At 40.1% G+C, this 22810-nt stretch overlaps 1 protein-coding gene across 1 annotated transcript; it reads right to left on the bottom strand.

Annotated features, from left to right (window-relative positions):
- Positions 1–15031: 15031 nt before the first annotated feature.
- On the bottom strand, positions 15032–15541 carry LOC148932798 (uncharacterized). Its single transcript, XM_089065229.1, has one exon. The coding sequence runs from the start codon at positions 15539–15541 to the stop codon at positions 15032–15034; it is 510 nt and encodes a 169-aa protein (XP_088921355.1).
- Between the last annotated feature and the right edge of the window lie 7269 nt (positions 15542–22810).

The following is a 22810-nucleotide window of genomic DNA, read 5'->3' as shown; positions in this document are numbered from 1 at the left end:
AGAACTCATGATGCCGTCGCAGATGATATGCTTCAACGACGACGAGAATCTCAACGTCAATTGATTTCAGAGAGAAGAGAAGACGAGACGTGTTGCTGATGAAAAGATGGAATGGGGGAAAGAAGAGAGAGTAGAAGTGAATAGATGAGTGAGAAGTGAGAAGTGAAACGACGGAATTAACAGTATCTCATGTTTTGTTGACAGATTTATAGGAGATATATTGACATTTAAAAAGCCCATTCATATTTAACCGTAGATTACTTATGATTAGTGGGTAAGATTAAAGTTTGCATGACAGAGAGTTTGTAGATTATCATGACCCTTACTGTGATTCTTCAAAATATGATTCCAAGAAATAGAATTTCTTAGAGATTATTCATCATATTTCTCGAAATATCAAAGAAATTGTTAGAATTCTAAATTTATATTAATTAATTTAATAATTGAATTACGTTAACTATTGGCCATAAAATTCAATTACTTGATGTAATAATTAAAATAAGATTTTTAAATTAATTTTTTTCATAGATGATAATTATAAATTATATTAAGAATTTTATAATTTGTTACTCTTTATATTAAGTCTAATTCCTAATGCTTAATTTACATTAAAACTTTCTTAATTAGTTATTAGTTTGTAACATAATAATTAATAGTAGTGGTTATTATTATAATTTTATAAAATAATAAAAATGAAATTAAATACTCCATACGTCCCATAAGAATATGCACTATATTTTAATACACAATTGGTAAAATTAGATAGAAGTAGATAGAAAATGTAATACCCCACTTTTTTTAACCCTAATTTTCGAGTCATAAATTTTTTGCATTAAATGCTTTTAATACTATGAAGTATGTGGATTAAATGATGAGTGATTTATTTCATGATTCTTTGTGACCTAATTGCTTTGGAGTTGGGATTGAGTTGAATAGTCAAACTTGTTGATTATATAACGTGGTTATTGAATGGTCAATATTGTGGAAAATATGACTTGGTCATGGAATGGTCAAGGTCGTTGAAAATGTGACGTGGAGGTGAAATTAGAATGGTGGATTTTGTGATGTGATTATGTGTATATTTTGATGCGAGGTGAAATAATATTGTGGTGAATTATTTTTCCTATGGGATGAGTGAGATTAAATAGGAACATCATTATTTAATTGGAATTTTCGACCACTCCTATTTATTAGAAAGGAATTCTATTTTTCGTGGATTTAATTATTCGCCTGGGATATTTATCCAAATTAAATCCAAAGTTCGGTTATTCCTTATTCCCTCTATGAAATTTTCGACCCCTATGTTATTCCAAGGAGATTTTCGAAAATCTCCTATTTATGGGAGAAGAGATTATTTTATTATATTATTTGATCCCTTATTTATTCTCTTCCATGAATAAATAAAAATATTCTAGCAAATTTTACCATATCTCAAGGAGATCTTGCCATATCCTATTTTAATTCATATTTGGAATTTATTCCTTTGGAGAGAATCAATATTCACGCTACTTTCAATATTTATTTGGAGGATTTATTATTTTTACCTTACTCCGTGATATTTTATTCTACTCCGTAAAATACCAAATAAAATCATAGAGTAATTAAATAGTCTAAGATTTCGAAATCTCTCCTTATTTCTCCACCAAAAATCACACCAACTCCCTCCTCCATATCTTCTCAAATCATTAATTTATTTAATTAAAGATATTATTTTTGCACTCTATAAATACATGAGAAACCCTAAACCTAGAAATCAAATCACACGCCTCCCTCACTCTCCAAATTCACGCCTCCCCTCTCTCCCACTCTCTCTCAATTTTTCTTCTACTTTTCTCTAAGATTTCTTATCTTTTGAGAAGAATTCCAGTTGAAGCCTCAAGAATTATTGAAGAACCAAGATCCTACTTTGTTTCTACCAATTATTTTTATCAAGAAGAGGTATTTTGATCTATCTTTTCTCATCTAGCCTATTAATCGGTGTGCTTGAACCCTCATGCATATAGATTGAGTGAAAAGGGGAAACAATTGATGAATGTGAAGTGTGTGCATCGGTATGCGTGTGCGTGTGTATTCGTGTGTGTGCGTGTGGTGTGTTGGTAAAACACTCGTGCCTGACATGTTTTGATGATAGATCTGGAGTTATAGTGCGAATAAAGAGTGATATGATAATCATACCTTGATTTTTGAATGGTGATATTAAAACAAATTGATGGGAAAAGGGAAACGTTGAGAACATGCATGATTTTTGAATCAATGGTTGAGACTTATTTGTGATACGCATAAATTAAAGGTGATAACTCGCACTCTCGGCATGATAGCAAGAGGAAGAGCGTACTTGTGATCTAAGGAGTCGAGGTGGACTTTACTGTTAAACTCTGTTATGTTGCAAATTTATGAAAGTGGAGAGATAAGGGTGGTTTTAAACTGTTATGTCATGCCTATGATTGTTTTGATGATATTGTGCGTCTGATGCCTAGTTTGAGAGTTCACTCCATTGGGCTATAGGGCTATGGACATGTATAAACGAATTCGCGTCTGAGTAGGGCCGCAAACCCTACCAGGCTAGTGTACATGGTGGGATCGGGAGCCGTCCTTGCTAGTTGGCCGGTCTCGTGGCAAAAAGTGTGGCTATACTTTCGTCGCACCATGGAAAGGTTGTGATTGTGGAAATTGTTGAGAAAACGGGGGAGTTGCTTGACTGGCCAATCTGTGAAATTATTTTAGTGATACTCGATGATATTTCTTTGATAACTGCGAAAACTCGAGTTCACTATGGTAAGGGTGGCATAATTGATAAAATGTTTTGGCATGAGTCCACTGGGTATTTCAAAATACTCAGCCCTGCATGTGTTTTCCCTATGTGCAGGTTGAGCGGCGACGAGCGGTTGGCGGTGTTGAGCATATTTTAATTGAATAATATGGCCATCTTGAAACTTCGAGTGTAGTTGTGTCTTCATACATGACTTCACTTTTCTCTTGGTTGCTTCCGCTGAAACCAGAAACTTATAATCGTTTGTTGAGTTTGAACTTATCCCTTTTGGTTTAGAATATTGAGACATGATGCGTTTTGGATTTATATTAAACCCTTAACTTTTGAGCATGATTTATGATAGCTATCCACGATTGATTTTTTTTCTTGCTTAAGTCGTTGTCTTATTTCTTAAACAGTTCATTAATTATTTTGGTCAAATCTCTTTAAATGAAACCCTAACCTACATTCTTGTTGCAATTAAGTCCGCCTAGGTGGCGATCGCCGTATTCATAACACCCTAGAAACCCGAGCTGTTACAGAAAAAGTAATTAGTATATTGTTAAAGGAGAATGAATCTCATCTAATTAGAGAAAAAAAATTTAAAACTAAAAAGAGCATATCAATTACATGATCCTAGCTTGTCAATTAATCTCCGTGATTTCCTTTAATTTAATATGCTTTGACTCTAAGAGCAGCGCACTAGAAAATAAAACTGCAATTAACTAACAAATAAACTAACTCTATAAGAGCATCTCCAACGGCGGACTGATACGCTCGGATTTTGCACTGTTTTAAGGCCATTATTTGGTCCGTTTTTTATGGCAAAGTCACTCTACACGTCCATTATTTGCATATTTTGTCTATTTTGGTATTTTGACATGTTTTGTGAGAAATGTGCATAATTGAGCCGAAAAAGGGAGCCAAAATGCCAAGTTTGGGAATCTGGAGTCAAACGGCGACCGGCGACGGCCGCGGATGTGTGCGGCGACCGCCGGCGCCTGGCGGGCAGATCAATGCAGCGGTCCGTCTCGGAAAAATGTGCTTGGAAGAGAAGTCTCGCCCGTAGACCACCGGAATATGTGCGGCGGTCCGCCGCCGAGGGAACAGACTCTCTGGTATCCAACGCGGCGACCGCCGGCCAAGGTGCGGCGGCCCGCTAGAAAAAGGCGGCGAATCCGAGAAGCCCTGGATTTGCACCCAGTTTTACCATATTTTGGAGATTTTTTCCTTCTACAACAAGGCATGGCTTTTTCCTATAAATAAGGCCTCAAGCTTTATCAAAAAGAGAGAACTTCTACTTGCAAAATAATTCATAGAGATCAAGACCTAGAGTACTTCATTGGTGCAAGGAGTTGGAGAAGGATTTCAAGAACATCAAGAACGACAAGGATTCAATCCACGGGTTTTATTTGCTTTAGTTTTATGTTCAAATTGACTTCCCTTCAATCTATGTTTTTAGCTTATTCAATCATGTGTAACTAAACTCATAGGATTCTAGGGATGTGTTAGTAACGACTTTGGTTATACAAGTTCCGTTTTCTATTTAATATCCGTTTTTTTTTTACTTTGTTTCTTCCCTAAGTAGTTTTGATGCTGCATGATTGAGTGACACAATCGTTTATGATTTAATATAACTTAGGTGACTCGTTCTATCAAAGTAATAACTGTGCTAGGGTATTGTAGTTGGAATTTTGTATAACCATAACTGTGAACACACATCCCTGAGATTCCCTTATCTCTATAGTCTTTCTCTTGATTTATCTGCTCTTAGTTGATCTATGCTTTCTATTGTTTTCCATTTTTCAAAAGTTTTCAAAACCAAAATATTTTTCCAAATAGTAATTGAGTCTCAGTAGAGGATAGACACTTTGTGTTCGTCTTCCCCGTGTTCGATATCCGGTACTAACCTTTAACTATAATATATATACTCTGTATACTTGCAGGTTTATTTAGTGCTAATAATAAGTGCATCAAGTTTTTGGCGCCGTTGCCGGGGAAGACAATTCACTTTGGAGTGATATCTTCAAACGGATAATTTTGCTACTTTGGACTTTAATTTCTTTCAGTTTTTATTTCGTTTTTGTTTTTGGTTCTTGCAGGTTTTGTATGCGAACGCGCTCTGGGAAGTACAGCCTAGAACCGCTCGATTTAGAACTTGAGATAACTTGTAGGAAAATAAGAAGTGAAAAAGGATCAGGAACAATGGATGACCGAACGGACATCGAAAAACTGCAGGAAATGGTGAAGCTACTGATGGATGAGAGAGATGCGGAAAGGGCGGCCCGAGAGGCTCTAGAAAAGAAGAATCAGGAGATACAGCCCGTGATGAACATGTTCAATCATGGGAATATGATTACCTTTCCCGAAGGACCTCGTATTGACGCTAATAATTTCGAGTTACGCATGCCCCTTATTCAAAGGGTCGAGCAAACTCCTTTTGCAGATAGGGCTACAAAGGATGCTAACCGCCATCTCTCCAAATTTGTGGAGATCGCAAACACTCTCAAACTGAACGGTGTCGACGACGATGCCATAAGGGTAAGACTCTTACCCTTTTCATTAACTGATTCTGCTAAAGAGTGGTTTGAATGTATGCCTAGAGAAAAGGTCTCCACATGGAAGGACATTGTAGCTGCCTTCCTCGACAAGTATTATCCGCCGGGCAAAATTTTGTAGCCCAAAAGCGAGATCTTCCAATTCATCCAAGACGAACCCCTCTATAAGGCGTTTGCTCGTTTCAAAGCCCTTCTTCGAAAGTGCCCAAACCATGGTTTCACCGTGGACCACCAGGTAGGGATTCTCTATAATGTGTTTAACAAGAAAATTTGTGCTATGCTTGATTCAGGTGCAAATGGAGGGTTCTTAAGGAAGTCAGGTGAGGAACCCATGGCAGTGATAGAGGAATTCGCCACCAACAGCAGGGGGGTGGTCGAAAGAAAGGCATAGCCTAAAAAGGATAGCTGCAGTTGAAGAAGCCGAGGAAAGCTCCTTTGCAAAGGAATTGGCCGAGCTTCGAGTTAAGGTGGACCAAATGGATTCATCAAGGAAGGAGGACCCGATTCCACCAATAGAAATTACAACAACAACTATCGCCCCAACCAAGGGGGCGGTAATTTCAATAACTATAGTGGAAACCGACCTCACCCTAATCTCTCTTATTCTAACAATAATTACTTTCAACCCCCCGCAGGATTTAATGTTAGCAAGGGAGGAGTAGTTGAGACACTCAAAAAGGAGGAAAAGTATGAACAAGGGATCACAAAGATCTTGGAGGTAATCGCGCAAGACAAAAATGTTAATGACACCAAGATCGAAGTGGTTGAAGCCAGAATAAACAACCTCGAGCAGGGAATGAACACGATCTCGACTGCCTTAACCAACATCACCACGCAGATGGAGCAAATCCAAAAGAAGTTAGATGAGGACAGGGCAAAGGCAGCCGCACTAGTGGATGACGTCAACAAAAAGTGGGTGGCAAAGCAGAAAACTGGGGACTGCCTAGACGCCGGCGAACCGCCGCACACCACGCGGCGGACCGCCACAGAAGCCCAGAATGGAGTATGCCCAGCCGTCGGTGGACCGCCGCAACCTACGCGGTGGGCCGCCACAGAGAAGGCAGAAGCACCCGCTCAGCAAGGACTTGTGCGGCATAATTGGATTGTGCTACCTTTCCAGCCAAAGAGGAAGTTTAAGCTCGAAGAGCAGTTCAAACATTTTTTGAACATGTTTTGTAAAGTTCATACTAACATTCCTTTAGTTGAATCGTTGCAGAAAATACCTAAATATGCGAAGCTACTAAGGGAGGCAGTGATGAGAAAGAGAAAGCCGACAAAAGCCGACCTTAAGCTACCACATCATTGTAGCGAGATCATCCAAAAGGAGAAGGCAGTGAAGCAGAGAGATACATGCCAATTCATTATCTGATGCCGAATTGGAGAGGGAAAGGTTGACAAGGCCCTATGCGATCTAGGATCTTCCATCAATCTCATGCCATTGAAGTACTACGAAAAGCTCAACATCTACTAAACCTCAAGACCCCTTTGAAGTGGAGGATCCTACTACCTCCACCATCTACATTGTCAACGAGGTAACACGTTCTCCTAGAAAGGACGATACTAACCCCTCCACCTCTATCCCGTAGAAAAAGAAGCAAAAGAGGAAGAAGTTAACCAAGGAGGACCCCGAGATTTATGTTATCAAAACAAATAAGGGGAAATACAAGTGGTGGAAGAAGCTAGGGACCAAGTTGCTCCCTATGCCCATTTTCAACACTAGGGTCGCTGATCCGCCCAATTAGTGGGCCACTTCAAGTCGAGCTAACGACTAAAAACAAAAGCGCTTGTTGGGAGACAACCTAATTTTTCGTTGTTTTAGCTATTTTCTTTTATCTTTGTTCGTTTTCTCTTTCGTTTTTTTTTTAAAAAAATAAATAAATAAAAAATTATTTCAACGCGTGGCGGTCGCCGCATTTGACACGGCGGTCGCCACACGTATTTTCACATGTGCAGGATAGGACGGGCTCAGGGCAGGCTTAGGGCGGGCCGGATGAACCGCTGATGGGCCGCGGCGGCCCGCCGCGCAGTCCAGATAGCCCTTTTAAAAGGTAAGTTTTCCATTCTTTTTCTCATTCTTTCTCAAATTCCTTCCTTGCACACAACCCCCACCTTTATAAATCACCAATTTCACACACCCACACCACAATTCTCTCAATTCTCTTCAAGTTTAGAGTTCTTCATTCAATTCTCAATCAACACAAGGTATGCATCCTAACTAAATTTCTGAGTTTTGTTCTACTTCTTCCATGGATTTAAGCATGTTTTGGATGAATTGTTCGGTGGAAACTATTATTTTATGATGGCGGATGATTGTGTATGCTTATTTGTGGATTTTCATGGTGATATTGTGTTTTGGTGATAGTTGTGAAGCTTTGTGAATAGTGATTCCTTCTTGTTTCTACTTATTTTTATGTTGCAATCATGTTCATAGCATTGAGAGGCTATTATTACTTCCATGAATTGCAATACTTTAGTATCCCATTGAGATTGTTGGTATATATTGAATTATTGTTGATACGTCTCTGCATGGGGGATGAATTCACGTTGGGGGATGGATCTATGTTTCCTAGTTGGAAAGTTTATGTTTTACATGTTTCCTTGTTACCATCTAGGAAATTTTCTACACCTAAGCTTGCTTCTACATGTTGATCCGTCGATATTGTTTCTAAGAATGCAAGTTTGGGGGGGCCTTTGATTTTCCCATTAGCGGTATATGTTCTAATTATTGTACTTTTCGTTTGTAGGAATATGGGATCAAAGGGGAAGCCCGAGAATGAGAAGAACTATGTGTTAGCCTTGCTTCGGATGAGCAAAAGGCTATGTGGAAAAAGTTGTCGGCGCTAGAGACGGCGCCTTCGCGGTACCCCCACGATTTCCCTCTTCAAACTTTGGGGATCGCGGAGGACTTTTGGGCATTATGTGATATAGGTGACGGGAACGGCCTCCGGTACATGTTTGAGAGGAAGTGGCCATCGTTTAGGAAGTATACTCTCGAGTTTCTAAGCTCATTGAAGGTCACAAAGGATCGCCGGCAAAACATCCCGCTTAGCATCGATTTCCGCCTAGGCAACCGATGGCACTCGCTCACCATGGAGGAACTTTGCGGGATCTTCCATTGCTTCAACCCCGACCCCGAGACCGATAATGATTACGACTTTGATGAGGTTTGGGGTGCGATGACGAATGAGCATGAGCATGCCGCGGGCTACGCCAAGTCTTCCTCAATCCGCAACCCGGTTTTGCGGTACCTCCACCGAGCCATGACCCAACTTATGTTTGCTAGGGTCGACGAGGGAAGTGTCTCCCAAACGGAGTTGAATGTAATTTGGTGCCTCCTCAACAAGAAGGGATTCGACTATGGAACCCTTTTTACTATCTATGTGGATCGGATCACGAAGAAGGATGGCGGCGTCATATGTTGTGGTGGTTTGATCACGGCAATCGCCGAGCATTTGGAGGTGTCTTTCGTGGATTTGACGGAAGACGGCGTGGAGAGCTTCATCACTTATGATGTGCTATTTTCAGTGGGGCTCTTGAAGACCGATTATTGGGGGCAAGGATTTTTTCTACAAGTGGCGGGGGATCACTTCCCCGTTCCCATCCCGCAGTTGACTAAGGTCGACGTTTGGGCGAACCAAGCCAATTGGAAGCTCAACACCCCGGCGCACCGGAGAGCGTTTGAGGCTAACCCCGTCAATGGGGAATTTAGGAAGAGGAACATCCCAACTCGCATCCCCATCTTTGAGGCCGATGAGGACTCCGCCTTCGATGCCATCGATCACTACACCGAAGAAGGGGAGCACTCGCACGCCCAAGAGAGTCAAGTGCTGCCGCCACCGCCGCCCCAACGCCGCCAAGAAGAGGAAGAAGAGGGGAAGTCTGGGAACATCGCCGGCGGACTAGAGCAAACCGCCGCAGCGGGAGGCCGAACCCCGATGAAGAGTTTCAAGCAAACACCTCCGCCAAACTAGGAGATATCTACTCCTACATTCAAAACGTGTCCAACACTTGGGACACCTGTTGGGCGGAGCAACAAAGGGTGAACGCTTACAACCGCCAAGGATGGACGACTCAAGGCGATTGGCGCACGACGGAGCAACAATTTTGGGAGCAACAAAGGCTTGAAGACGTGCATCGCCGTCGTGAGATTGAAGAGCTCCATCGGATGGCCGCCGAGGCTCGACAAGAGCGCCAAAGCATGAGTGGCGACATCACCTATCTTATTGGTGCATTCGACGACCTCAATGCCCGTTTCCCTTCTCCTCCTCAAGATTGAAGAAGTCAAGCTCAATGACTTTAAATGAGCATTTGTACCATATTTTTGGATATTTTAAGACAATTTCTTTTTATGTTTTTTTGAAATTTTTTGCTTTAATTTTAAGTATTTGTGGTTTTAGTTTAATTTTTGTGCGTTGAAAATTTTCGCAGGTTCTGACCTCTACGCGGCGACCGCCGCATGTGCTGCGGCGGTCCGCCACCTGCTCACTGGACCAATCTGTTGCTGCGCAGCGACCGCCGGACATGCCGCGGTGGGCCGCCACCTGGGCGCAATTTCCAGCGCGATTTTTCGAATTTTTTTCGAAATTTCGCCTCGTCAAGCCTCGACGCAAAATTTTTCAAGGTATGTTTTTTTTAAGTAGTTTACTCACGTCTCTACCAACTCTACAAACTTATTTTACACGTCTCTACCAAAATTTTGTGTTCTAAAAAAAATGTTTTCATGAATCCATGTCGTGGACTTAACATGAAGAACATAGAAACACGCATGCTTAGGGACACACTTTAGACCGAGTTGCCAATGATATTACATTCCATCTATGTTTAAGTGTGGCTTAACGTTTTGATTTGATGGTTTGGTAAAAAGGTGCATAATTAGTGAATTGCTTGTTCGCCTTGATTCATGCTTATACCTTGTGAGGATTTGAGCCAAAAATTTATTCTTGTGTGATTTATCTGCATGCATGTATATGTTTCTAGAACTTGCTCCTAGTCTTGCCTAAGTTTACATAGTGTTTAAGTCGATTTAGGAGGATGATTGGTCATCTTTTCTTAGCCTACTTTTATCTAAAAACCATGACCCTCTAAAAATTTTTATATTCAAAATTTTTTCCCTTTGGAGACAAGTTTGAGCCTTTAAGCCTATTCTTTGGAAGCCAAAATAATGGGGACAATTCCTTGGGTTAGTTAGTCATTACTATCTTATTTTGTAAAGGAAATGGAGAGATAAGGGGGAAATATAAAAGTAGTGTGCTTAATACAAAGAAAGTACAAGTTGTGAAATTGAGAAAAATTCCAAATATGTGCTTGATCTTAGAAAAAAAAGAGAAAGGATGTATAAGAAGGAAAAAGAAAAAAAGAAAAGAAAAAAGTGTGAAGAGTTGTGAAAAGAAGAAGAAAATCAAAGGATTGGAAAGTGAGTTGAAGGAGATAAATAAAGTGTTAAAAGTGTCTTGGGATTAGAAAAGTGGAGTTATCTTTACTCTACTTGGGATATTTTTATTCTTAGTCATTTTTTAGCCAAATATTCCTCACCTACCAAAGAGCCTACATTACAACCAAAGATAAAGACCTTTCGGACTTTTGAAGCTTAATCACATTTAGTAGAGGAGGGAGTAGACTTTGAGCAAGCCTATGGTAAACTTTGCATGATGTATGATTTGAGTGCTTATGTACACATTATCCTTATACACTTTGAGAGTGAGAGAACACTTCCCATCTTTGGAAGTTTGCCACGTGCGAGGGCTTGAATTCAAGGTGTTCTACGAGTTAGTAATGAAAGTGCACTAATAAGCCTTGCTTGATTTGATTGCGTTAATACATGTTTAATCTATTCTTTCATCTTTTGAGACAATAATGACGTCTAGTCCTTGTGCATTCCGTGCGTCTATTCTTGTGTCTTTATTGTTTTGTTTGAGGACAAACAAAAATGTAAGTTTGGGGGAGTTGATACGCTCGGATTTTGCACTGTTTTAAGGCCATTATTTGGTCCGTTTTTTATGTCAAAGTCACTCTACACGTCCATTATTTGCATATTTTGTCTATTTTAGTATTTTGACGTGTTTTGTGAGAAATGTGCATAATTGAGCCGAAAAAGGGAGCCAAAACGCCAAGTATGGGAATCTGGAGTCAGACGGCGACCGGCGACGGCCGCGGATGTGTGCGGCGACCGCCGGCGCCTGGCGGGCAGATCAATGCAGCGGTCCGCCTCGGAAAAATGTGCTTGGAAGAGAAGTCTCGCCCGTAGACCGCCGGAAGATGTGCGGCGGTCCGCCGCCGAGGGAACAGACTCTCTGGTATCCAACGCGGCGACCACCGGCCAAGGTGCGGCGGCCCGCCAGATAAAGGCGGCGAATCCGAGAAGCCCTGGATTTGCACCCAGTTTTACCATATTTTGGAGATTTTTTCCTTCTGCAACAAGGCATGGCTTTTTCCTATAAATAAGGCCTCAAGCTTCATCAAAAAGAGAGAACTTCTACTTGCAAAATAATTCATAGAGATCAAGACCTAGAGTACTTCATTGGTGCAAGGAGTTGGAGAAGGATTTCAAGAACATCAAGAACGACAAGGATTCAACCCACGGGTTTTATTTGCTTTAGTTTTATGTTCAAATTGACTTCCCTTCAATCTATGTTTTTAGCTTATTCAATCATGTGTAACTAAACTCATAGGATTCTAGGGATGTGTTAGTAACGACTTTGGTTATACAAGTTCCGTTTTCTATTTAATATCCGTTTTGTTTTTACTTTGTTTCTTCCCTAAGTAGTTTTGATGCTGCATGATTGAGTGACACAATCGTGTATGATTTAATATAACTTGCTTCATAACTGTGACAGAGTTCTAGCGAGTTAGATCCACTTAGTAGACACTACAGTTAGCTTCCTTTAAAATGGCACTGTTAATTGAGTGTGAGGACTTTTCAAGGGTCTTAGGAGCTTTTTGGAGTTACGTGTTAGGATTGACAACCCTAATCTTGTAATCAACGTTTGTTTCGCATGAGCATAACCTAGGTGACTCGTTCTATCAAAGTAATAACTGTGCTAGGGTATTGTAGTTGGAATTTTGTATAACCATAACTGTGAACACACATCCCTGGGATTCCCTTATCTCTATAGTCTTTCTCTTGATTTATCTGCTCTTAGTTGATCTATGCTTTCTATTGTTTTCCGTTTTTCAAAAGTTTTCAAAACCAAAATGTTTTTCCAAATAGTAATTGAGTCTCAGTGGAGGATAGACACTTTGTGTTCGTCTTCTCCGTGTTCGATATCCGGTACTAACCTTTAGCTATACTATATATACTCTGTATACTTGCAGGTTTATTTAGTGCTAATAAAAAGTGCATCACGGACGTCGCGGAAGTCCGACCGGACGTCCGCCGCTGTAAACAAAATGGTAGGACACATCCGTCCCATTTGCCCGTCGGATGGGCTCGGACATCCGCCCGACGTCTGACCGGACGTCCGCCACTGTGGCGTGGGTCGGACGTCCGATTAAATTTGATTTTTTTTTAAAACTCTATAAATACGGCTCGTTGAACTTCATTTCATTCTGACCACTTGTGGTGACAGGTTTCTCTCTCTAAACTCTATTTTCAAGTATATCTAGAACGGCTAGTAGTCGTGCGGGTGGTAGTGGCGGGGGCGCTAGTGATAGTGATAGTGATAGTGATAATGAATTGGATCTCGTTGTGGAAGGGGCGATTGATCGATTGCTACGGTAGAGGCAGCAGCGGCGGCAGCAGGCGGCGGTACCTCGGCCGATCCATCGCCGACGTCATGTACCCCGGGAGCACATTGTTGCACATCTTCGGTTGTATCCGGACTACTTCGCTCCGCAACCGTGTTTTGGGCATGCCTTATTCCGGCGACGTTTTAGGATGCATCGTCCGTTGTTTATGCATATCGTGGGGTGCTTTAGAGAGAAGATATGAGTATTTCAGGATCAGGGAGGATGTGACTGGCAAGCCCAGACACACGCCCTTACAGAAGTGCACTGCCGCAATCAGGCAACTGGCGTACGGAGGCCCGACCGACATGTTCGACGAGTACCTCCACATTGGCGAGTCGTCAGCCGTCGAGTGTCTGCAGAATTTTCGCGCGGGCGTTAGAGCGATATTCGGGGATCGCTATCTTCGGAGTCCGAGCCCCGCAGACTGCCAGCTGCTGATAAATATGCACGGGTCGGTGCACGGGTTCCCTGGGATGTTGGGCAGCATAGATTGTATGCATTGGGAGTGGAAGAACTGCCCCGCCGCCTGGAAAGGGATCCACACTTCCAGCTTCAAAGCCAAGCATCCCACGATGAGCCTTGAAGCTGTAGCTGACTACCGGCTGTGGATATGGCATGCTTATTTTGGAGTCGCCGGGTTGAACAATGACCTCAACGTCCTCCAGTCGTCGCCCCTGTTCAACGATCAGTGCAATGGCGTTGGTCCCGCCATCAGTTTCGTCGCCAACGACAACCAGCACAATATGGGATACTATTTGGCGGATGGGATATACCCAAGACGATCAAGCATGCGATCGGACCAAAGAAGTCCTACTTTGCGAGCCGCCAGGAGGCAGCGCGCAAGGATGTTGAGCGGGCATTTGGTGTGCTCCAGAGTCGATGGGCAATGGTAAAGGGTCCTTCACGGATGTGGTATATTCTCAACATCGGCAATATCATGTACGCATGTATCATTTTGCGCAACATGATTGTTGAAAGTGAAGGTGACGAATTGACTCAGTGTACCAACGAAGATTGCTGGTCCAAGCCACGGCGTGGCCAGCGCGAATGTGAACATGGGGGTACCTCATGGAGAGGTTGAGCGGTTGCGCACATTTGCCGACATGCGGCAAAGAGATGCCCATATTCGACTTCAGGAGGATATCATCGAAGAGGTTTGGATGCGGAGGGGTGGACGTTGATGTGATTGCTTTTTTTTTATTGACTATGTAATTTTTTTTTCGAATAATGTATGTTTTTTTTTAATGAAATCTTCGCATTTCCCCGTTCGTATTCGTGTCGAAATTTTAATTCCGTAAATTGAATAATTGTGAATTTAATTTTATTGCGGGAAGTTCTAGTGGAAGTCCTAGTGGGAAGTCCTAGTGCAGGGGAAGTCCTAGTGATGTGGCAGTAGAATAGGAAGTCCTAGTGATAACGTGGCAGAAAGTTTTTGTGGGAAGTCATAGTGGAAGTCCTAGTGAGAATGGCGCCACCGGAGATGCTCTAACTTCTGCTAACAAACTTGCTTCACCGATAATAGATGGTTTGACCTGCTTTGAAAATTAATTCTATTATTTTGTATATCATGCTATTTTCCCCAATTAATAAGTGGATCGTCATGTTCTGGGTTCACGATCATCTATTTGTAGCCATTTCAATAGGACAAATGAAATTAGTAATTATAAGTTATTAATATTAAGTACTAGCCAATCTACAATCAAATGTCTTCGACCAAACATATTTTGTATCTTAGCATTCACACCAAATCAAAATAAACGATACATGAAGAACTTAATTACTTCGCCACAAACTTTTGTGTGAATAAAGTGCCTCTAACTTAACAATAAACTGATTCTTGAATTGTAGATTTGCAGTAATCAGTTTGAATTAACACCACTCAAAGACATAATGCATGTTATGAATTCAACCAATTCATATGATTGTTCAAAGAGAAAATCAGAGAGAGAAGAATCAATTAACATAAGGAGAAACAAAATCTTGATTACAAAAGAAAACCCTAGGTGTACCTACGGGCGTATTTAAAGGCGATGCAGAGACGTCCATCTTTGCGATATCCCCAGCCGTAAACCCAATCCCCTTTCTTCAATTTGTTGACTCTAACAAGCTTGGACCATTCTCCACTAATCTCAGCCACGCCGATGAAGATACGGCTCAGCTTCAACTGCATCATGTAACCGTTGCCACTTCGATCTTTAGTTTCCACCTCAAGAAACTCTCCTCTCTCTACATTCCTTCTCTCTTCTTGTGTAAGCGCCCACATCACTACCTCGCTCCTTCCCACGGAAAGCGTGTTCGACGACACGTCCGTGGCCTCCAACGTCTTTCCGAACAAAATGTCCGCTTCATTTAAGTCGGGTGGAAGCTCAACTGGTTCAAGATCCGCTGGAGTTGGTTCTCTTCCCATTGGGACGAGGTGAGTGCGAACGGGGCCGCTGCGGTTTTCGTCGAAGAAATCGTATTCGTAGACGACTCTTTGTTTCGACGTTGAACCCTCACCGTTCTTCATTTCCGATCCACTCTTTTCATATAATTTTAAATGTGTTTTTGCGTTTACGCTATACAACTCTATGTATGCTCTGTATATAGGATTCGGCACTACTGGGAATCCAATTCAACAACGGATGCTATTTATTTATGAAAGAATTGTGTGTATCATAATGCTGTTTTACTCAGTATAAAAATTCCCTCATCATTCTTTCCTTGAAATTTTCTACTAGTAATTGCATGTTAGTAGTATCTATGTTGATGAGATCATATATAAATAATGGTATTCAAAATATTGTTGAATACATTCTTTCCTATTTGCATGACGCTGAGATTGTGATGAATCACATTTGTCTTCCAATATAGGAAATCCAAAAAACAAAAGCTTTATTTTGTCCATATCTCGTGATTCTCGTTATGTCAAAAAGGTATAGTAAAACTGTGAGCTGAATGACTTGAAATATGTCAATATAATTAAATATAATTAATATTGTTCATGCATTAGATGGACAATATATGCACAGTATGTGTTCACATTAATCTTATATTGAAAATTCAAATAAAATTATTAAAATTTATGATTAGGACCTCATTATAACTATTACCCCCTCCGTCCGCCAATAGGAGCCCTATTCATGGGTGACACGAGTTTTAAGAAATGTTAAGAAAACTGGGTGGAAAAAGTTAGTAGAATAGGGGTCTCACTTGTATGTATTAGTTTTAAATGAAATGTGAGTGGAATGAGTTAGTGGAAGGTGGACCCTATTACCATTTATGGTAAAAGTGAACCGGGACTCCTATTTGCGGACGGACTGAAATGGAAAAATGGAACTCCTATTCGCGGACGAAGGGAGTATAAAGTTATCTTTAATTTTTTTTTTTCGGTGATAAAATAGTTTAAATCAAGATAGGTATATTGGTTCAAAGTTTTGAGATATTTTTTAAAGTTAGTTATACTCCCTCCGTCCTTTATATTTTGTCAGATTTTTCCATTTTCGTCCATCGCACAAAATTTTTCACATTTCACTTTTTTATCATTTTTTGTAGTAGACCCCATATTTCACTAACTCATTCTCACTCACATTTTATTATAAAACTAATATTTAAAAGTAGATATCACTCTCCACTAACTTTTTCAACTCACTTTTCATTACATTTTTTAAAACTCATGTCTAGTCAAAATGTGACAAAATTTGTGAGACGGAGGGAGTAATTAACAAAATTTAGTTTCTATTAATACACCTGATTGAAATTATGTACACACCATGTTGACATCAGTACACACAGATTGACATTGTTACCACAACTAGTTGGGGGAAATTGCACCATACATATAAAAAGTTTGCTCAATGTTTCAATTTAGTACAAAAAATTTAAAGTTAACATAAATCATACAAAATGTTTGACAAAATTTCAATATAATACATTCTGTTACATTCTCATTAACACCGTTAACTTTTTTCTAATTTTATTCTCAAATCTATCATCTTACTTTATAGTAGTACTTCATTTTATATCACACATGCTTGTTCATTCATATGACAACAAATGTTATTAAAAAAATTCAAAAAGGCAAGGCATTTTCTTTTCACATGTGGAAGAGAAATTTTGGTAGAAACGAGGATGCCGACCATTTCTTCAAGAGGATGCAGGAAATGATGGAGGCGGATGTGAGAAGCTACGACGTCGTGGTGAAAGCTTCTGCGAGCTCGAGCCCGACTAGGCTGATCATTACAGGAGGGAGGAGGGCTTGGAACATAGGCTCTCTTTTGCTCTTCATTACAGTGTTGATGGGGAGAGAGGGGAAGAAAGAATGACGAAGTTCTGTGGTGTATGTGTGTTTTGGGAGCACGGCCAAGTTCAGTACGGCTCAGCTGGAGAAGATTGCATTTGGTCTCGACGCTGCGGGACTTGATTTCGTCTGGGTCGTGAGGGATTGCGGGGAGGAGGAATACAGGAAGTGGTGATTCTTGATGGTGGGGGCTCTTGATGCATTTTGGATGAAATTTGATTCTTGAAGGGGTGTGCAGCTGGGGAATCGGCGGTGGAGATGAGGTGGATAGAGAGGCTGAGTATAGAGAAATTGCCACAAAATATTGTTCTGCGCTAACTTTTCCTTGAATAATACCCCGTGTTTTTATGGAAATTGCAGTGGAGGAGGAGAGCGGTGAGCTTATAGAATGCATTAGGATTATAGTTTTGAGAAAATTTAACGGTGTTAATGAGAATGTAACAGAATGTATTATATTGAAACTTTGTCAAACATTTTATATGATTTATGTTAACTTTAAACTTTTTGTACTAAATTGAAATATTGAGTAAACTTTTTGTATGCACGGTGCAATTTTCCCCGGCTAGTTGACATCACATGGAATTTGATCTTGATCGTTTGTTATCAGATTGAATGAATTAGACTTGATAATATTCCAAGGATAGAAGGTGTTAGTATGCCTTGAATTTGTATAGAATTAGGTTTCCTAATAGGGATAGGATTATGTTTCCTAGGCCTTGTCTGTCTAATGTGTGCCTATATATATGGGAGTAGAGCACATAATCTGTATCTGAAAACTGCAGTCATAATACAATTTGTTCTCTGTTTTTGCCCGTGGACGTAGCCATCACAATGTTGGTGAACCACGTAAATTCTGTGTCTATTTACGTTCTTTTGTTTCTCGATTCACAACTGCCCTATTTGTCACAACAAACTGGTATCTAGAGCCTTGGTTTTCGAACTAGGGTTTTGAATTCCGCTGCGAGGGTTTTGTCTGGTAAATCGAGATGTCTGCTCTGAACGTGAAGGTTGACAAATTCACCGGGAGAAATAGTTTTAGTTTATGGCGGATCAAGATGCGATCTCTGCTGAAGCAGCAGGGTTTGTGGGAGCCGCTCAAAACATAGAAGGCTACGGAGGATGATAAGGAGTGGACAACCCTAGATAGGGCTGACAATTTTTGACACGACACGATAATCCGACACGAATCCGCACGAAATTATTGTGTTTGGATCAAGTCTTATTGGATGCGGGTCATTATTGGGTCGACCCACTAAGAACACGAAAAAATCGGGTCGGATGCGGGTTGGATGCGGGTCGGGTCGGGTAACCAGTTAAAAATTAATATTATTAATTTTATTTTGAGTAAAGATAAATTTGCAAAAATTGTATACACAAAATGCCCTTCAAATTTTAAAAAGGATAATACTAATTTATTTTTGATTAGATAGCATCATTAATTTTAAAAAAGATAAATAAATTGCTTTTTTTTACAAAGTATAAATTAGGAAAACACTCTTTTGTTAGGAAATTCTCTCATATTATTTTTGAAACCATTGATATTTTATCATTAATTTCTAACTTTTAATTTTGAAAATAATATTATACATATTGGTTGATTGTTCTATCTAAAATTATTAACATTATAATATGGGTCATTCAATGATGAGACATTGTTGGACTCAACACATATAATAGTAATACAACATTCAAATGTATAGCACTTGCTCCAAAAATTGATAAGATCATGAAAAATTATTAGTATTACTATATGATAAATCACAATATTTTCAATATTTCATTTACTGTATTATTTTAATATTACTTTTATAATTATTTTCATAGTGCGTAATAATATCATAATAGAGATGGTATGATGATAACATGTGGAACCCAGCATGTAAGTTGTAACATATCCTTTAATTATATGACTGCTATATAAATTGATATATTTAAATATTATGATAAACCACAACAAATTTTAGACCCATATTATAAAATTAATTTATGATTAATAATCTATTATATATTATAGTGCATCAAATGATACATAAGAGCTAGTTCGACGATAGAAGGTTGTTGCTATCAACGTCTAGGCGTGTGACACTTCAAGTATATTAGTTAATATATTCAAAATATATAATTATGTCTTCATTCATGTAATTTTGGATAATAATATTAAATGACCATGTAATGACCTTACTTTGCATATTTCTTCATTTGTTATAATATATAGAAAATATTTGAAATTACAAGCTTCAAATTATATTTCAAATTACAAAAATTAAAGTAGTCGAAAGAAATGAAATAATACAATGTACGTGAGAGATCCAAGTGAAAAATAAAACTAAATCAATTAGTGTTTAGAATAAAAGGATAATTTGAATAAATTTATGAAAAATAAGTTTATACTTATAGATACAAAACGTTAATTCAGATATTATGTACTAGCAAAACTAATCAACAAATAATTTTATAATATAATTTATTTTACTATTATATTCTTTTTATTTTGATTCAATAAATTTAATTTAATTTTTAGTATTTTCACTCTTTTTTGTTTTGTTCTTTTTAGTTCTTTAGTTCTTTTATCTTGTTTCAAATTTTTTTGTTGGGTTTTGGAACAAAAGTTATGTATTTTGTTGGTTTTTTTTGGATTTTGTTGGAGTTTTGTTGTTTAAAATGGAACATCTTCATGCTATATGGCTTTTTAAAGTCTTGATCATTTTTTGAAGCAATATGTAATCGTGTTGTTATCGTGCTTAGGTTGTTGTCGTGTTGTTATCGTGTCGGGTCAACCCAAAGTGGTTCGTGTTGGTATCGTGTTCAGGTCGATATCGTGTTCTTATCGTGTCCAGGTTGATATCGTGTTCTTATCGTGTCGGGTCAACCCAAAGTGGTTTGTGTCGTTATCGTGTTTGGGTCGTGTCCAGGTCGTGTCCGGGTTTGAAGGTGACGGGTTGGGTTCGTGTTCGGGTTTGGGGTTTCCTTAACAGGTTGGGTTCGGGTTTGGCCTTATTGGGTTGGGTCGTTATCGGGTTGACCCGATAACGACCCAATCCGCACGATTTGCCAGCCCTAACCCTAGACGAAAAGGCCCACTCGACCATCATATTGAGCCTGTTGACGATGTTATCATCGAAGTTGCGGATCAGGAGACGGCTGCTGCTCTTTGGGCGAAGTTGGAGAGTCTATACATGACGAAGTCCCTAACCAACAAGTTGCTCTTGAAGCAACGTTTGTTTCGGTTACGCATGCAGTAAGGTACGCCTCTTCGGAATCATTTGGAAAATTTGAATAAAATTTTGCTAGATTTGCGTAATGTTGAAGTTAAAGTAGAAGACGAGGATGCTGCTTTAATTTTGCTTGTGTCTCTGCCTGAATCTTACGAAAATTTTGTTGAGTCTTTTATGACTGGCAAGGAAACTCTTTCGTTGGAGGATGTTCGATCTGCTCTCCACATCAGAGAGGATTGTCAACAGGCAACGAGTTCAGCCACAGAAGATCTGCCATCGGGATTATCTGTTACGGGTAAAGGACAGAAAAAATTCGGACAAAAGAAGCAGAACTGAAAAGGTTCAAAAGGTCCTAAAGGCCCTAAGCCAGATGACATCTGCAGATATTGTATAGAACCAGGGCATTGGAAGGCTGATTGTCCAAGGATAAAGAAGAAATTGGGCAAGAAGGAAGATGCTAACGGTTCCGCGACTGTGGCGGAAGCCGATGACACAAATTCGGAAGAAGAATTGGCCTTGGTTGCGGATGAACAGCCACACTGTAATGATGTGTGGATTTTGGATTCTGGAGCGTCATATCTTCTCTGTCCTCACAGGGAGTATTTCAACACTTATGAGCAGATAGATGGAGGCAATGTTACCATGGCCAACAGTGCTGTCTGCAAGGTGGTTGGCATCGGCTCAATCAGGATTAGGACTCATGATGGGGTCTTCTGCACCTTGAACGGTGTTAGGCATGTTCCACAGATGACGAAGAATATGATATCCCTGAGTACATTTGATAGTAAGGGGTTCAGTTTCAAAGGTGAAGGTGGAGTAATGCGTATTTTGAAAGGTTCGAAGGTGGTTCTGACATCTTTGAAATGGGGTACCTTGTATGTTCTGAGAGGTTCCATCGTAGCAAATTCTGCTGATATTGCATCATCCGAGGTTGCAACCAAGGATATGACCATGCTGTGGCATATGAGGCTCGGTCATTTGGGAGAACGTGGCATGAGAATCATGTCGAATCGTGATTTTCTTTTGGGCCATAAGGTGCAGAAACTTGATTTCTGCGAACACTGTGTGTTGGGGAAGCTTCATCGCAGCAAGTTTCCAAAGAAAGGTGTTCATCGAACGAAGGGGACACTTGACTACATTCATATGGATTGTTGGGGTCCCTCACGTGTTGAGTCTATTGGAGGACACAAGTATTTTATGTCGACGATTGATGACTACTCGAGAATGACTTGGGTGTTTATGATGAAGCATAAAGGTGAGGCATTCAAGAAGTTCAAAGAGTGGAAGACTCTAATTGAAAACCAGACTGGGAAGAAGATCAAGCGATTGAGAACAGATAACGGTCTGGAATTTTGTTCGTCTGAGTTCGATGAGTTTTGTAGGAGTGAAGGGATCGTTCGCCATCACACCTTTAGACATACACCACAACAGAATGTTGTGGCAGAATGCATGAATCAGACGTTGTTGGAGAAAGCAAGATGCATGCTCTTCCAAGCCGGTTTGACTAGGATGTTTTGGGCAGAGGTAGTAACACGACTTGTTATCTGATCAACCGTGGACCTCACACTGGCATTGACTGCAAGACACCATATGAGGTATGGTCTGATTCACCTGCAGATTACTCTATGTTGAGAGTTTTTGGGAGTACTGTTTACTATCATGTGAGTGAAGGTAAATTGGAGCCAAGGGCTAAGAAGGGAGTATTTGTTGGTTATGGAGATGGAGTTAAGGGGTACAGAATTTGGTCATCTTCAGAGGGTAGAATTATTCTTAGTCGGAATGTGGTATTTGGTGAAAATTCTATGCTTAACTCTACTGTGAAGTCTATTGCTACAGAGGATTTGGATGGTGTTGATGAACAGGTGGAGCTGCAAGTCACTCACGATGTGAGTGAATCACAACTCCAAGGTGGAGAAGATCAACACACTACTGCTGAAGTCGCCGATACTTCTAGTTCGGATGTTCATCTACAAGCTCGTCAGAGAAGCATTGCTATTGACAGAGCTAGGAGGACAAATGTGAAGCCTCCGTTGAGGTATGGTTTTGAGGATATGATGGCATATGCATTGCAGGTTGCCAATGAGGTCGAAGATGAGCCTTCGGCAGATGAACCACCTACCTACAAGGAATCTATTTCAGGCAGTGAGCGTGCCAAGTGGCTCGCTGCAATGCAAGAAGAGATAGAATCACTTTTGAAGAACCTGACTTGGGAATTGGTTCCACGGCCTAAGGGGAGAAAGATTGTTACTTGCAAATGTATTTTCAAGAAGAAGGAAGGCACTAC

Source organism: Salvia hispanica, chromosome 2 (assembly GCF_029641045.1).
Source record: "Salvia hispanica isolate PSC_SH4W2 chromosome 2, Shi_PSC_v1, whole genome shotgun sequence".
Lineage (NCBI taxonomy): Eukaryota > Viridiplantae > Streptophyta > Magnoliopsida > Lamiales > Lamiaceae > Salvia > Salvia hispanica.
Note: the sequence above shows the minus strand (reverse complement) of the source record. Positions and strands in the feature narration are given on the sequence as shown.